The 15,000-nt window shown below is 50.2% G+C and overlaps 2 protein-coding genes across 5 annotated transcripts in view; one reads left to right on the plus strand and one right to left on the minus strand.

Moving 5' to 3' along the window:
- ALS2 (alsin Rho guanine nucleotide exchange factor ALS2) overlaps positions 1 to 15,000 on the minus strand; it is a 216,372-nt gene that overhangs the window by 131,648 nt on the left and 69,724 nt on the right. The window lies entirely within an intron of this gene.
- On the plus strand, positions 5,179 to 9,179 carry FZD7 (frizzled class receptor 7). Its single transcript, NM_204221.3, has one exon. It carries the CDS (start codon positions 5,695 to 5,697, stop codon positions 7,396 to 7,398), a length of 1,704 nt encoding a protein of 567 aa, NP_989552.2. The 5' UTR covers positions 5,179 to 5,694; the 3' UTR covers positions 7,399 to 9,179.

The raw sequence follows: 15,000 nt of genomic DNA on the forward strand, positions 1-15,000 counted from the left end.
GCTGCACTCATCTTTAGTGGGCCCTAATCAAGCTAAGATAAACCATTTGTTTGAACATCAGGCAGTGGCTTCCTGCCAATACAATCCTTAGATGGCAGAACCACGTCCCACGAGAAATAGCAATGGTCCCATTATTCAAGGTATTTAAAATTAAGCTAATTAAACCGCTGGCATTTATGAAAGCAGAGACTAAGTGATATAATGGATCTTTCCCATCTCTTGTTTTGAGTTAAATCCGGTTCTCCTTCCTACATAAACAGAAGTTGAGGCTTTGGCTCTGTTTCCATTGAAACAAGTGAGCCCTTACCCATTCACATAAATAGGACAAGTGCGAGCCTTCTGTCTGGGCATTACAAAGTATTTAAGATTCAATCTCAAATAAATGAGACTATAGAAAGACAAACTAAAACAATGTTGGGAATAAATTACAAGCACGTAATGCAAGCATTTCATCATCACATTCCTCACAATCAGAGAGCATTGACAGGAAAGCGATCAGAGCAATCAGTCACTAAATCCACATCAGAATTTCGGAAGCAAAACGTAACTCCGTGTTCACAAAAACCCCGGCACCATCTGCAATGAGATGGGAAACTGATGAATAAACTTGAGAAAGTTGGCTACGTCTCACTAAATTGTATGCTGCCTATCTCAGCCAGGGCACGGTGGGGACGGGCTGGCAGTCAGACTAGATGATCTTAGTGGTCTCCTCCAACCTTAACGATCCTATGACTATTTTTTTTCCCCACCATCCCTGGAAGCTTCCCCTCTTCATGCTGTGGTATCACTGCACCCAGACAGAGTGATGGCAGGGCCTGGCTGATACCGCTGCTGCTGAAAAGAATTTGTCTTGTTAAAAATCATTTTGCTTGGGAAAGTAAAATAAAGAAGGGTTGTCTACACTTCATACCAAAGGGCCTCTGCAACCCCAAAATCGTGAGAGAGCAGAATAAATTCACTTCAGAGAAACAAGGGAATTCAAAGTGTTGTGCAGGGGTTAAAGTGTAACTGATGTCCTCAGTGAAGTGCTGAGTGGGGATGAGCTGATCAACTTCACGTTTTGTTTTCTTATTCACGGATCTCAGAGATGAAAGCCATCACCAGATAGCCCATCTTTGTGAATGTTTCCTAATGTTTTCTCCAATTTGATCGTAAATGTGGAAGGCAGTGGAGCTCCCGCTGTATCCTTTGGGATATTACTTCATAAGCTAATAGTTATCTTACAAATCCATGATGCAACTGGTATTTGTCTCTCTAACCGAGGAAACCACATCCCCTCCAGCGGTGTCCCCTTCCTTTTGTCACCTGTGCCCTCCCCATCCCCCCTTTTCAATCAGGTTCTGATGCCTTCAATCTAATTTCAAATTCAGGCTCCGTGCTGGGGGGCAGGGCCTGCCTTCCCCCACTCCCTGCCTGTGAAGAACCAAGCTCTCCTGTCTCACTATAGAAAAACCAGACTTCTCTGGTGAGCTCAAACAATGTGTAATTTAGAGTTGCCTGTCAGACTGATAGAAATGCAAGCAGATATAGCGCTGTGACCTTATTTTATTTCTCATTATGCAGACTGTTACGTAGAATTTGCATGCATCACTTCCCCCCCAGGCTCCTGGCATCTCCCCCTAAGTTTTAGGGAGGGCAAATTTTGATGTTCGTAGCTCAATAGCCTGCCTGATCATGTACAAATATTTGTGAGTATGCTTCAAAACACTGAGATGAAAATTGTCCTGGAAGTCCTTCAGTAAGCATAAGTGCAAGAAGAAGCCCCACGTTTCAGCCAGTTGCGGCTGGGAAGGTGGCAGGGCACCATACCTGCATCAGCAGAGTTTCAGCAGTGATGAAGGAGAAGCGGTAACGCTGTCCTTTATTCTTCTGAGGGCAATGAGGTCTGGAAACCTCACAGCAGATAATCTGAAAATGCTGACCCTGGGGCACCCAAAATAACTGCTGGCTGGCAGGGTGGGGAGGGGGATTTGTTTTGGCTCCCTTCCCCCCCATGGGAAGAGTTTTCTATCAGATGGGATAGGAAACAAGGAAAATGATACTGGCAACGTTTAAGGAGGCTTTAAAACAGCAGGAAAAGACATCATGCAGGGGTTGCTGTGCCTCACTCAGACTTAGCTTGGGAGTTGAATTGGATCTATTTTTAAACGTGTAAGAAGGCAGAGAATTCTCTGTTCCCAAGAGTTCCTCGCTACGTGCGAAGTCCGGTGCTCCAGAGCTGGTCCCAAACCCTGGCCTCATAGATTTACCAGGACTCTGCTCCTCCTTTACCGCCACAAGACGATGTCAGATATTCAGAAGAGCAGTGGCTGGGAGATTTTCAGAGGACACCGTTTAAACTCCTATACAGTTGCAATAGTTTCCCAGGAGCAGCGAAGCCCTGAGCAGCACAGTTGCTCTGAGGGGCTGAGGACCTGAGCAACAGCAACTGCTGGCGCTTAGTGCTGATGAGAATCCCTGCTGTCTGAGGAAGTTTAAGTGACTTTGCAGGCTAAAACTTGTGAATTTGGATTGCGTTAAAAGCAGGAGATGAGCACAAGTTTGCTGCCACTTCAAACATGGCTGATGCTACTTAGAGAGGCTCCGATGTTTTGGAGCAACTTACAGAACCCTGCCTTTTGCTGCTGCTTTTCTGTTATCTTTTTTTCTTGTTCCCTGAACACGTGAGGATATCTCAAGTAATGTAGCAGCCTGGGATTTTCCTAAGCCATGGTCCGCCATTCTGAGACTGCCACTCCCTGTGTCAGTGCCTGCTCCCACCTCCCGGTGGTTTAAATAAGAAAAAAAAAAAAAAACAACACTGGAATTTGATAATGTGTCCGAGAAACTTTCTTCTTCCATCTTAGTAAATGCTGTTGCTCGTTACTGCCATCTGAAATGTCCTAGCAGTGTCATTCCACATGATAAGTTTACTCTTTTCTTATTTCACTATGAAGTAACAGGGAACACAGTTTTCCTTCCTTCTTCCCTTCTGCCTACTTCTTTTTTTACCTTTTGCTTCACTGATTCTATGTTAACGTTCAACACAAACGTAATGGAGCTTTTATAGTTCCTGGCTGTCCTTTCTTTCAGACCACGGCTCACAAGAATGACTCTAATGAATGGGACCAGCAAAAAACAGGGGGAAGCACTGATGCCATCTGCCCTGTCTTGTAAATAAATACCCAGTTCAGGTCGTGCCACGTGATTTGACATTCCTTACTCTGAATAGTTTCTGTCACTCTCTCCACACGGCTGAAAGAGTTTCTTGCAATATCATTTTACTAGCTCCAAATGTCTCCTTACATACAAAAATCAGATCGGTCAAAGCATGGGGCAAAGTTTGCAGCTCCTTTCCTCTCTCTGCATTGTCGTTGCCTGCACTGAAACACCTCCTTTCCTCTGACATTTTTCATAGTGAATGTCACAAAATGCCTCATAGATGAAGTCAGACATACAAGCCAGAGTGAAATCTAAGGTGATTAGTAAAGATAGATGGCTCCACAGCTCATGGAGTGTCACAAAATGTTGGGATGGGGAAAAAAAAAATGAAAAAAAATCTTTCTGAAGATTACCAACAGCCACGGGATGGGGGGGAGCGGAGGGGGGGAGGACACACACACACACAAAACAACTACAGAAACACACACAAAAAAACCCACTAAAGTAAGTAAGTTAATGGAGGGCTTTTCCATTGAAGGTGACTAGGTACACAGAAGTATGTCCTTCAGACAACTCGCCTCACCACACTGACACGCTGAAGTTCCTCTTAGGGCCCTCCAGCAGCTCTGAGAATGAAGAAAAGGCTTCTTGTCTAGAAGTAACTGCTGTGAGCGCAAGTAGCTCAGCCTGCCTTGCACACAGCTCAGGGAGCAGAAGAGTAGTTTTAAAAACATGTCCACTTTTAGAAGAGTACATTTATTTTAGTAAGCCCATTTGTAACTGTCAATTTCTCTTAACAAATATAACAAAAGCTGAAGCTCCATGGTCTTGTTGGTATGAGGACACATTGTTCACGAGCAGGAGAGGATATGGGAAACATTTGTCCAACAATTGCTGTTTGAGCTCCCTGAGCCACACTCTGATCTCTTGAACTGCCCCGGAGGCTGCACAGATTGGTGTATTTGCTTAGGCACAATATGAGCACAACCGAGAGTACAAGAGCAGAAGCAGCAATTTGAATAGTATAGTTCCTCTCCTCAAAGGGAGGGATGGGTGGGTTGGAGAGTACTTGGCCCCTAGGCCAGAGCGTGAAGGGAAATGCGGTCGGTGCCGTAGGGCTTTTGTCGAGCGCAAGCCCTCTGTGCCCCTGGCCCCAGAAGCACGAAGGTTCCAGCAGCCCGCGGTGCGTCCGCGCGCCCTGGAACGCAGCTGTGCAGCAAAGCCGCGCTTCTGTCCTCGGCGAACGGACGCCGGCCTGGCTCTGGGTCCGCCCTGCATCACCCGCCGGCCAGCACCGTCCGTCCCTCCTCTGACCTACGGCGTTTTGTCTCTCGCAGACGGGCCGGGCGCTTCCACGGAGGAGCTGCCGCTTTGTTACACACCGTTTGGGCCTCTTTAAGGGGTTGCAGCCGCGCACACGGCGATTTAACGTTTTTCCTCTCAGCACTGGTAGCAGTGGACATTTCAAAACAAGCTGCCTTCCCTGCCGAAAGCTTACATCCGCGTGAATAAAGCGCTCATTCTGCCAGCAAAACGATGCCACGCTGCGATAACAAGTCAGGGCCCCCGCTGGGGGAGGCGACGGCGTGCAGACACGGACATCCCACAACGCCATCAGCTCATTCTGCAAATGTACCCGGGCGGAGCTTTTTTTATTATTTATGAAATAACTCCGGGTACGGGCAGCTGTTTGCATTTTCAAAGCCAGCTCAGAAAGCAGCCAGTTAATTTTGGTTTGCTCGGGCCACCCTGAGCGCGCTCGCTGCCCCCCGCCCGGCCGTGCCTTGCAGCGGGGGCGTGGGGCCCCGAGGCAGCTCTCCCCGCCCCCGGCCCGCCCCGCCCTGCCCTGCCGGGGATGGGAAAAAGTTGAGCGCAACTTCTCGGGCCGCCGAGGCCCCGCCCCCGGCGCGGCACGGGATTGGCGGGCGGGCGCCGTGAGACCCCGCCCCCGGCACGGTTTGTGAATGGGGCCGGGGCGGGGGCGGGGCCAGCGGCGCGCCCGCGCGTATATGTGTCTTTTTTGTGCCCGGCTCGGCCGCGGGCCGGGAGTTGCGGGGCGTGCGGTCGTGCGCGGCCGCGGGCGGAGCGGAGCGACCGAGCCGGGAGGCGAGCAGCGGCGCCCGTCGGGAGCGGACCCGCGGGGAGGATCGCGCAATAATTGGATTTTAAAAGTTATTTAAGCCCGCGAGTAAAATACACGGCTCAGCCGGGCGCGGTAATAATCCGTTTAGCCGTAACCTAAATCCTCGGCGTCGGGACTCGGCGGCCAGGCGGGGAGCAGCGCCAGCGCCTCGCCGCGGGACCCTGCGCGGAACTACCGAGAGCCGTCGCCGGCGTTTCTGCCCGTCCGCCACCATCTCCGACGCTACCGACTCCGGAAACTTAACGGCGGGGAGCGCCGACCCGCCGCGGCCGAGGAGGAACGCCGCGGAGCCGCCGCCGCACCCCCGCCCCGCGGAAGGGGCCCCACCGCCGCCCGCGGGGTGCCGATGCCCCTGGGGCTCGGCGCCGCCCGGCTCTGACGCGCGCCCCGCGGCTCCCCGGGACCCGGCGATGCGGCCCGCGGCGGGAGGAGCGGGCGCCGGGCTCCGCTGGCTGGGCCTGGCCGCCCTGCTGGCCGCCCTGCTGGGCACCCCGTGCGCGGCGGCGCATCAGGACGATAAGGCCATCTCCGTGCCGGACCACGGCTTCTGCCAGCCCATCTCCATCCCTCTCTGCACGGATATCGCCTACAACCAGACCATCCTGCCCAACCTGCTGGGCCACACCAACCAGGAGGACGCAGGCCTGGAGGTGCACCAGTTCTACCCGCTGGTCAAGGTGCAGTGCTCGGCCGAGCTCAAGTTCTTCCTCTGCTCCATGTACGCACCGGTTTGCACCGTACTGGAGCAGGCCATCCCACCCTGCCGCTCCCTATGTGAGCGGGCTCGCCAGGGTTGTGAGGCGCTCATGAACAAGTTTGGCTTCCAGTGGCCGGAGCGGCTCCGCTGCGAGAACTTTCCCGTGCACGGCGCGGGCGAGATCTGCGTGGGGCAGAACACATCGGATGCCCCGCCAGGGCCCGGTGGCGCGGGGGGCCGGGGAGCCACGGCGCAGCCGACAGCCGGCTACCTGCCCGACCTCCTCACCCCACCGCAGCCCGCCGCCGGCTTCTCCTTCTCTTGCCCTCGGCAGCTCAAGGTGCCCCCCTACTTGGGCTACCGCTTCCTGGGGGAGCGGGACTGTGGAGCGCCCTGTGAGCCGGGCCGGCCCAACGGGCTCATGTACTTCAAGGAGGCGGAGGTACGTTTTGCCCGGCTCTGGGTGGGTGTGTGGTCCGTGCTCTGCTGTGCATCCACCCTCTTTACTGTGCTTACCTACCTGGTAGACATGCGCCGCTTCAGCTACCCAGAGCGACCCATCATCTTCCTCTCGGGCTGCTACTTCATGGTGGCGGTGGCTTACGCGGCGGGCTTCCTGCTGGAGGAGCGGGTGGTGTGCCTGGAACGCTTCTCTGAGGATGGCTACCGTACCGTGGCCCAAGGCACCAAGAAAGAAGGCTGCACCATCCTCTTCATGATCCTCTACTTCTTCGGCATGGCCAGCTCCATCTGGTGGGTCATACTGTCCCTCACCTGGTTCCTGGCGGCTGGCATGAAGTGGGGCCACGAGGCCATCGAGGCCAACTCCCAGTACTTCCACCTGGCTGCCTGGGCCGTGCCTGCTGTCAAAACCATCACCATCCTAGCCATGGGGCAGGTGGACGGCGATGTGCTCAGCGGGGTGTGCTACGTGGGCATCTACAGTGTGGACTCGCTGCGGGGCTTCGTGCTAGCGCCGCTCTTCGTGTACCTCTTCATTGGCACCTCCTTCCTGCTGGCCGGCTTTGTGTCCTTGTTTCGCATCCGCACCATCATGAAGCACGACGGCACCAAGACGGAGAAGCTGGAGAAGCTGATGGTGCGCATCGGGGTCTTCAGCGTCCTCTACACAGTCCCCGCCACCATTGTCCTGGCATGCTACTTCTATGAGCAGGCCTTCCGAAGCACCTGGGAGAAGACGTGGCTCCTCCAGACGTGCAAAACCTACGCTGTGCCCTGCCCTAGCCACTTTGCCCCCATGAGTCCGGACTTCACAGTCTTCATGATCAAGTACCTCATGACCATGATCGTTGGCATCACGACGGGCTTCTGGATCTGGTCTGGCAAAACCCTACAGTCCTGGCGGCGCTTCTACCACAGACTGAGCACCGGCAGCAAGGGCGAGACGGCGGTATGAGACCTCCACCCGCCCCGGCGCACACACGCAAAAGAGAGGGTACTCGGCAGGAGGGAGGCAACAGCGGCTCCCTGAAGACGGAGGAAGGGGGGAGGCTTTTCAAAACTTTGGCTTTCTCACAGTGGGGTTAAAAAATGATCATTGCATAAAGGACTACGTGCACTGTGTCCAACGGTGCTTACGCCCGGCTGAGAGGAAAAGCACATAAAGAGGCCGCTGCCGGGGCGGGAGAGCCCTTCGCCTGCCAGACAGCCCCCTCGCTTTTCCCTGTGCGCGAAGGAAACCGACGCGGCTGAGGCCACCCCGGGCGGGGGGAAGGCGCAGCGCCGCCCCTGCCCGCGGGCAGCCCGGCTCCGAGCCGCTGGGGTCAGGCGGCCCCGCGGGGCAGCCCCCGGGCTCCGGCCTCGTGCAACTGGGGGCGAGCACGTGAGTACTCCGCGGGCAGTGCGGTGCTGAGCTGCCTCCGCTCCGTCGCTTACACGTTCCCGTTTTACCTCAATGATACCCTGCCTTCGCATTTCGAAGGGAGTGGAAATTCGGCCCTCGGTCTGTTGTTTTTGCTGCTGCGGGGAAGGAGGGGGCTGCCATTCCACACCCTTTCTGAAAAGAAATGACTTGTTGCTTTTCAGCAAAAGGCTTTTCCCCCTTGCCTTTGTTCTAGGAGACAAAGGGGGAAACAAAAGTGTTTTCTGAGCAGAAAGGCGTAAGCATGGGATCGGTTTTTATGGGCAAAGTAACAAAAAGAAGTCGTTGAGGTTCACCCTTGGATGTGAGGAGCTCGCAGAAATAAACATTCCTTTTGTGAGGAACGGAGGAGGCGGGCTGTTACCCGCTCGGGACGGGCCGCTTTCCTACGCGGAAGGAAACGCGGGACCGAGAGGGACAGAAGAGCCTAACTGGGAGCACCTGCCAAAACGAGCCCTTACAGTACGGAACGCTAAGATACGATTCTTTCCCTCCCGTAACGCTGCTTTCTCCCCCGCTTTCCAGCGGGGCTGCCGCAGGTGAAGCCAACGCCCCGAACTGGCCCCCGGGCGCAGCCGTACCGCTCGGGGCCTTCGACGCCCCGCTGCGCGCCCCTCAGCGCCGATCTGCGGCACAGCGGCCCCGGGCCGTTCCAACCGCCCGCCGCGGCCGCGGGAGAGCCGTTCGCTCCGGCTCAGACAGCTGCTCGGCGTTCCAGAGATCGCGTCTCGGAAGGCCACGCAAGAATTGATCATTAAATCCATCGGTTTCGTTTTGAAATGTGACAGATTTTTTTTCTATTAATTTTTAACGTTGCCACGTTCATTTTTAATGTGTTATGTACTGCTCTACCTTTATATTCACTGAAGGGTTCTTTTTGTGTGTGTGTGTGTGTGTGTGTGTGTGTGTTCTTGTCTAAGGACAAAATAGGAAACTCTGGATTTTCAGCAGGTCTCCACTCTATGGCTGCTCTTTTTTTTTTTTTTTTTTTTTTTAATGAGTGGGAAAAGAGCGTCTGGAACTCAAAGAGAAGGGAGGGCTGAGGCTGGAGGTGCGGGCTGCAGGCTGGGGGCACGCCGGCCACATCCTTCAGGCCAGCTGATGCCGGGCTTGGGGTTTTGTCTTTTACTGTGCGCACGTGGGGAAAAACATGAACTGTGAGACAAGTGCAGTATGTATATTTTGTAAATCTCCTTTTTTTTGTAAGAAAATATGTATTTATGTTTTTACTTTTTTTTTTTTTTTTTGAAGGTCTGTATGAGGCCCTGCTTCATCCCGTGTACAGATCACCAAATAAATGATTTTTAATACAACGGCTCTGGAGTTCTTTCAGTCTTTGAACGCTGTTCCAGCAAGGGGACTGCGCTGAATGTCCTTGCCCTGTCCTCCCCCCGGGCTCTGCTGTGGGGCACGCAGAGCACAGCCGTTTGGGTAAATACACAACCGAGCAGAAACTCACTGTAACTTCCACCGGGTGTTTCACACCTACCGGCCCCTAACAATAGGAGATCGGGGGTTGAGGCTCTTCCAAACGTTTGTGCTCACTTGAGGTTTCATTCTACGCTCTGCGTTTTGGGCAGCTGATAATCCGCGTTTCCTTATCTATAAAATAGGGATAATGATCTCTTTCCATTTCAAATGGACTTTGAGATGGAAGAAAGGGAGGATGCTGCAGGTGCTGCAAATTAAATCACAGCATTTTTTCACACCTGTGAAACGTTCATAACTTTCAGCTTTTCACCTGCAGTGACTTCATCCTATTTATTGGGTTAATTACCCTGCCTTTACCTTAAGCTGCATCTATGTTAAAAGTCTAATTGCAAAACAGCTGTAAGGTGCCACAGAAGCAAACCATCGAGGTAGCTCTGGTTGCCCTGAAATTTCTTCAGCCTACTTACTGAGCACAGTGTGCAACAGTTGCACTTCCAGTGCACTACTTTATGTGGACACTGTTTAAAAAATAACCACCTCTTGCTTTTAACGTTCACCAACTACCAGTGTAAGTTACTTTCAGAGGCGGCCCTACTGTGCACCTTTCCTCCCATGAATCCATCAGTGCAAGCTGGGGAAATGCCACGGCCAAAGGGCTGCTGCTGGAAGGACTGGGAGCAGCAGTAGGGCTGATGCCCTGCACTGCGCAGCCACAGCCACACTGCAATTAATTCCTAACGCATCACAGACAGACTTGCGATGTACACTGAACTGTCCCCTTGCTCTTCCCCTACTTGCTGCTCATCTTTGCTAGATGGATGAGAAACTGAGTTTAGGTGTGAGGGCTCTTTTGTCCGTAACTGAAAAACTTAGGGTTTTTTTTTTTAAGTTCACATATGACATTCGTATCTGAAAGGAAATGTTTTTGTTTCCGCCAGAAACCACTAAAGATGTATGCCTTTGTTTTGGGATTTCCTATTAGGTACTTCTGGATTTCAAGTCGCTTCCAAAAAACTATCCAAATCCTGGGATTTAACTTGATTCTTAGAATTGGAGATCGTACGTGAAATTTGATGCCGATATAAAGTAAAAGCAACTGCTATTAACTTTTAAGCATATATGACTCACATCAAGGCTGAATTTGCTCACAGTGGAAACAATTTGGAGAATTTCAAGTAGCGATAGTGTCTGGCCTGCTGCAATACAAATCTCTGTCGCTGTTCTGATCACAAAGTAGCAGTTGCTCTCATAATGGAGCAGAATTAAAATAAATCTTTGTGAAACTGCCTGGAAAAGAAGAGGAAACATAAGCCTCTACTAACCTTTGTGAATCACTGCCAGACACCGTTTCTTTGATTCACGTTCAGGTACCTTTGGCCCACGCGTATGCAGCGCTTTGTGCATCACGAGAGCGTGGCAAGCAATAGCCATCGCTGCCAAACATCCCTGTGAGTTTAGGGCAGCCACCGGATTTCCATGGAACTATACCGCTTCCTGTTTGCTTCTTATGTTTCAGAGACATCAGTGCTGATTTCTATAAGAAAGCAGCATCACTTCAGGCAAGCTAAACAAGAGGCTTGAGCAGCTCTGGAGTAACCGGCAACAACAACTGAATGTCTACACAGAAAAAAAAGAAGTGCTTTTATAACACATCAGTGTTTGTTTGGGTTTATTTTTGGTGGAATACCCACAGCAGCCATTGAATGTTTTTGTCTAACTACTTCACCCACAACCAATAGCTGCACATGCAAGTGAAAAACCACACACCTCTGCGTTCAGTAACTGGCAACAGTAGGCATTATTTATAATTTCTCAGGGGTTTAGAAACCAAATTACTAGCTTGTATCTTAAACAGTCCTTTCTTTCTCCATCTCATTCTTCTTCCCTCACAGACCTTACAGGTACTTTCTGTACAGCCTGCTCTCCGTAATTTCTTTCCACTCCTGTAATTATTTAATACCATGAATCCAGCTGAAAGAAATCTAGTCTGTTGCTTGGAGGGGGAGAGACTCTGAATCTTTCAGCACTGTGACTGATCATTGAGATAGACCAGTGCCAAGCCTGTTCTATATAAACCAGGATAATTGTTTCATGCCAACGTGAGCATGTGGTTTTGGCAGCTACAGCACTGCACAGGATAATATAGGACTGGAAGAATGGCAAGTTCTTAAACGCCCCACTTAAAACTGACAAATTTTGACTAAAATGATGCCCGAAGTACAAAACTAAAATGAGAACATGGGCCCAGCCAGTGTTTGCTTTGCAGTCAGAGAACAGGGAGCGTTCTGACGCTGCTTTACCTTGAGGCCCAAGGCTGTCTGTTTCGGGGGGCCAGGTGCTGCTCATCCCGGAACTCGCGTGATGGGAGGACACAGCACTTTCTCCTAATCCAGGTAAAGGTCAGGCTGAAGCCCAGTGCTGCCACAGCTACAAGAAACTGAGCAGGACTGGGGTGAACAATGCCCAGTGATAACACAGAACCAAACAGGCTCATGGAACACACACTCCCCTACGCAGCTTGGTTCTCCCTGTCCAGCCTGCCTAATGATGACAGGAAATCATGACACTGGGATAAATCAATATACGGGTAAAGAACAGAAATAGACATGGCCTAGAGCACATTTTTAATAGCAATTATAAACCGGTGGGTATCGCTTATCCATATTAGTCAGGAGATCCTGCTAGCAGCAACTTGTTCATTTTGGCTGCCCTAGCTGTGCCACAACTTTGTTTGCTTATAAGAAACCCTCTGCTTAAGCATTATATTCTTACAGATATGAGTGAAAAATCAATACATGCTGCTTAGGGGAGTACAGGAAAGGGGTTTGGCTGCACAGGTCTTTGACATTAACCCCATTGTGGGGCCACGAGGGTAGCCATGAATCCTGCTGATTAACACCAGGAAAATAACTATGGAAATTAAAAAAGAGGTCAACTTCTCCACTACCTTCAGCTTTACTGAAGGTGCTGCTAATTCTAGCACTGTTCTCAAAACAAAACACAGAAAGGCAATGCTGTTCTCAGTACAGGCAAGAAGGCAAAGATTATTCCCACAGTTCTGTCCCTTTCCTAAGGTAACGTGCACCGGTACTTAACAAAAAGCTTGTGGTGAATTGGGAATTCTGATGGACCATAGCAGAAGAAAAATATGTTACCTGGCTCAGACAAACACAGAAGGGTGTTCCAGCAAGCAGGTACCAATCTGGAATTTGGAAGACAAGTGCTTGATTACCTGTTCTGTCTTAGATGGTAGGCAGCTCACTCGTGGCCTCGTGGCTCATGGAAAGTACTGAGTACTTTCATCAGTACTCAGGCAGCTAAAGATGCACACAGGTACATGGAAAGCACATTTTATAGTGCTTAAACTCCCAGGTGCCTGTCTTAATAACTGACTAAAAAATCTCATCTCTGTCTCAAAATTCCTCGTCTGTAAAACTATAACAGTGGCCCTTCCCTGTATCGTAGGAATGCTGTAGGAATGAACACTCATGATCAGAAGAAATTTAATACAATGATAACAGAGTTTATATAAATACTGCTGTCAGATCTGCATCCTCCAGCCTGATATTTTGCAAGTAGGTCCCATTCTGGAGAAGGCTGAATTAAGACCACCAGCTGGAATAAATTATTTGTGTGTTTTCCAACACCTTATCTAAACCTAGGCAGGCTGAGCGCACGCTTTCACAGGAGTAATACTCTAGCCAGAGATCAACCATAAGCTGTATGAGGGTATAAAGATGTAAACTAGGTAATTAGAAAATTGCGGTGGCGTGGGGCATGCACGAAAATCAAACGCCATTTACTAAAATCAAACAAAATGGAGGTAAGGATTTGGGCCCATCAGTGCTGGTGCTCCCGTGTGCTCAGCTCTTCTTGTACCTTTCACATAAGCTCTGTTACTACCAACAGACTCAGTGATATCTCTTGTCCCTCTGTCTCATTACAGTTCACTCCAGTTTGCTGCAGGCAGGAACTATATCATAGTAGGCCTAAATTAGAGATGTCTAAGGGTTTGTGATGGCCCTTAGCAGAGAGAACTCACCTTCCCTGCTTTTTTTCCCCTTCATTACTCAGCTCCTCAACATTTCTTTCTGTTACCATGACCTCCAACAACATCTTTTTCTTTACTGAGGGTGGCCAAGTGAAAGGATTAGTTGCCTATTTGAGTATTTTCCTGCCACAACAACAGAGAACAGCATGAAACTACTATACTTCTTTCACCAATGACATACAGAGGGTTCTAAGCGGAGTGCAGTTAACGTTTGTGCGTTGCCTCGGTGCCAGCCTTTCCTGCATGACTTCTGCACCCATTCACCTCCATCACATGTCAGTTTTTTGTTGGCATTATAAACAAAAACAAAACAAAACAAGATTCCTAAATGCACTAAAGCATCCTCTAGTTAATAAATCCCCCCAGGCAAAAAATATCCATAGCTAAGTTTTTATGGAATACAATCAAATGGAGCTACTTCCAAAACTATTTACTGAAAGCAGAAATCTGATGGTTGCCCGACTTGGCTTCCTCCAGAAATGCTCCATGAAGGCTGCGTGTAGCTATCTGCGTGCATGCATGTGTGTGCACGTGCAATGTGAGTGCATGCTAGTCTAACAAGTGTCAGTTACAACCGTAGGTAAAGCTACCATCAAACAAGCAGCAGGAGAGGAAAATCAAAAGACCCGTGCCCACCGCAGCTGTCTGTTAATTAAACACCAGTGTTAATTGCAGTAGTGTGCCTGGCCTCCATTCCCCGTGTTTGTTGTCGCGCCTGATTGAGTTCTGCATTTTACATTCTCACAGAAAATGAAACCATCTATAAAGGGAATGAAAGGCTGTGATATGTATATATATCTATAGGGCTATTTTTAAAGAAAAAAAGATTTTTTTGTGTGAGCTAGTTCAAAGCCAGCTTTGATTATCTAAAGCAGGAGTCAGCCTTTAGAAAGGGTAAAAAACTAAATGTAAAGATGAAGATGGAATCTTTTTTATTTAATCTATGATGAAAAGAGCATTTCTTATTTGTAATGCTCTTGCCTCTTGATTCTTTTTCCCTTTTTTTTTTCCCTCCAAATTAATGGCAAAATGTAAAAGTTTCAGGCAGCACTTCCCATCCTGACTTTACGAGATGTGCAAAGCAGCATTCCACGAGGGCCAGCAGCCAGCAGAGAGGATGTCATCTGACACCCTTGCACAACGGTGCATACCAGGCTGGAACCCAGCGGCACTAGGCGAGCGGGGATTTATTCATACTGTTTTTCTTTACACACTCTGCTCTCTGAAGACAGTAAATCTGCAACGGGTTTTGCAGGAACAATTTCCATGGCGGCTACAGAACCTGGGCTACAGGCAGATGAGGGCCTGCAGAAACCAGGGTAGGGGCTGGCTGGAAGCCGCACCCCAGGAGCTGGGCAGTGCCCAGAGGCTTCCAGCCCAGCCAGGGGCAGAGGTGGGCCCAATTCCAGAGCCCTGCTCCAAATTCCAGGGCAACTTTCTACTTTTATGGTAGGCTAAGCTCAACTCCTGGCCCCGAACATTAAGAGACTAAAAGACCATACTTACACTTACTGTGAGACAAGCCGTGCTTTTGGTAAGAAATCACTTATCTGCGAAGATGAATTAATCAGTGGATAGTTCTGCTTTGTCACGAAGGCAGAGCGCTATACCACTGCCAACAGACCACGACTTCTTTCTCTGCCTCTTGAGATTCC

Source organism: Gallus gallus, chromosome 7 (assembly GCF_016699485.2).
Source record: "Gallus gallus isolate bGalGal1 chromosome 7, bGalGal1.mat.broiler.GRCg7b, whole genome shotgun sequence".
Taxonomy (NCBI): Eukaryota; Metazoa; Chordata; class Aves; order Galliformes; family Phasianidae; genus Gallus; species Gallus gallus.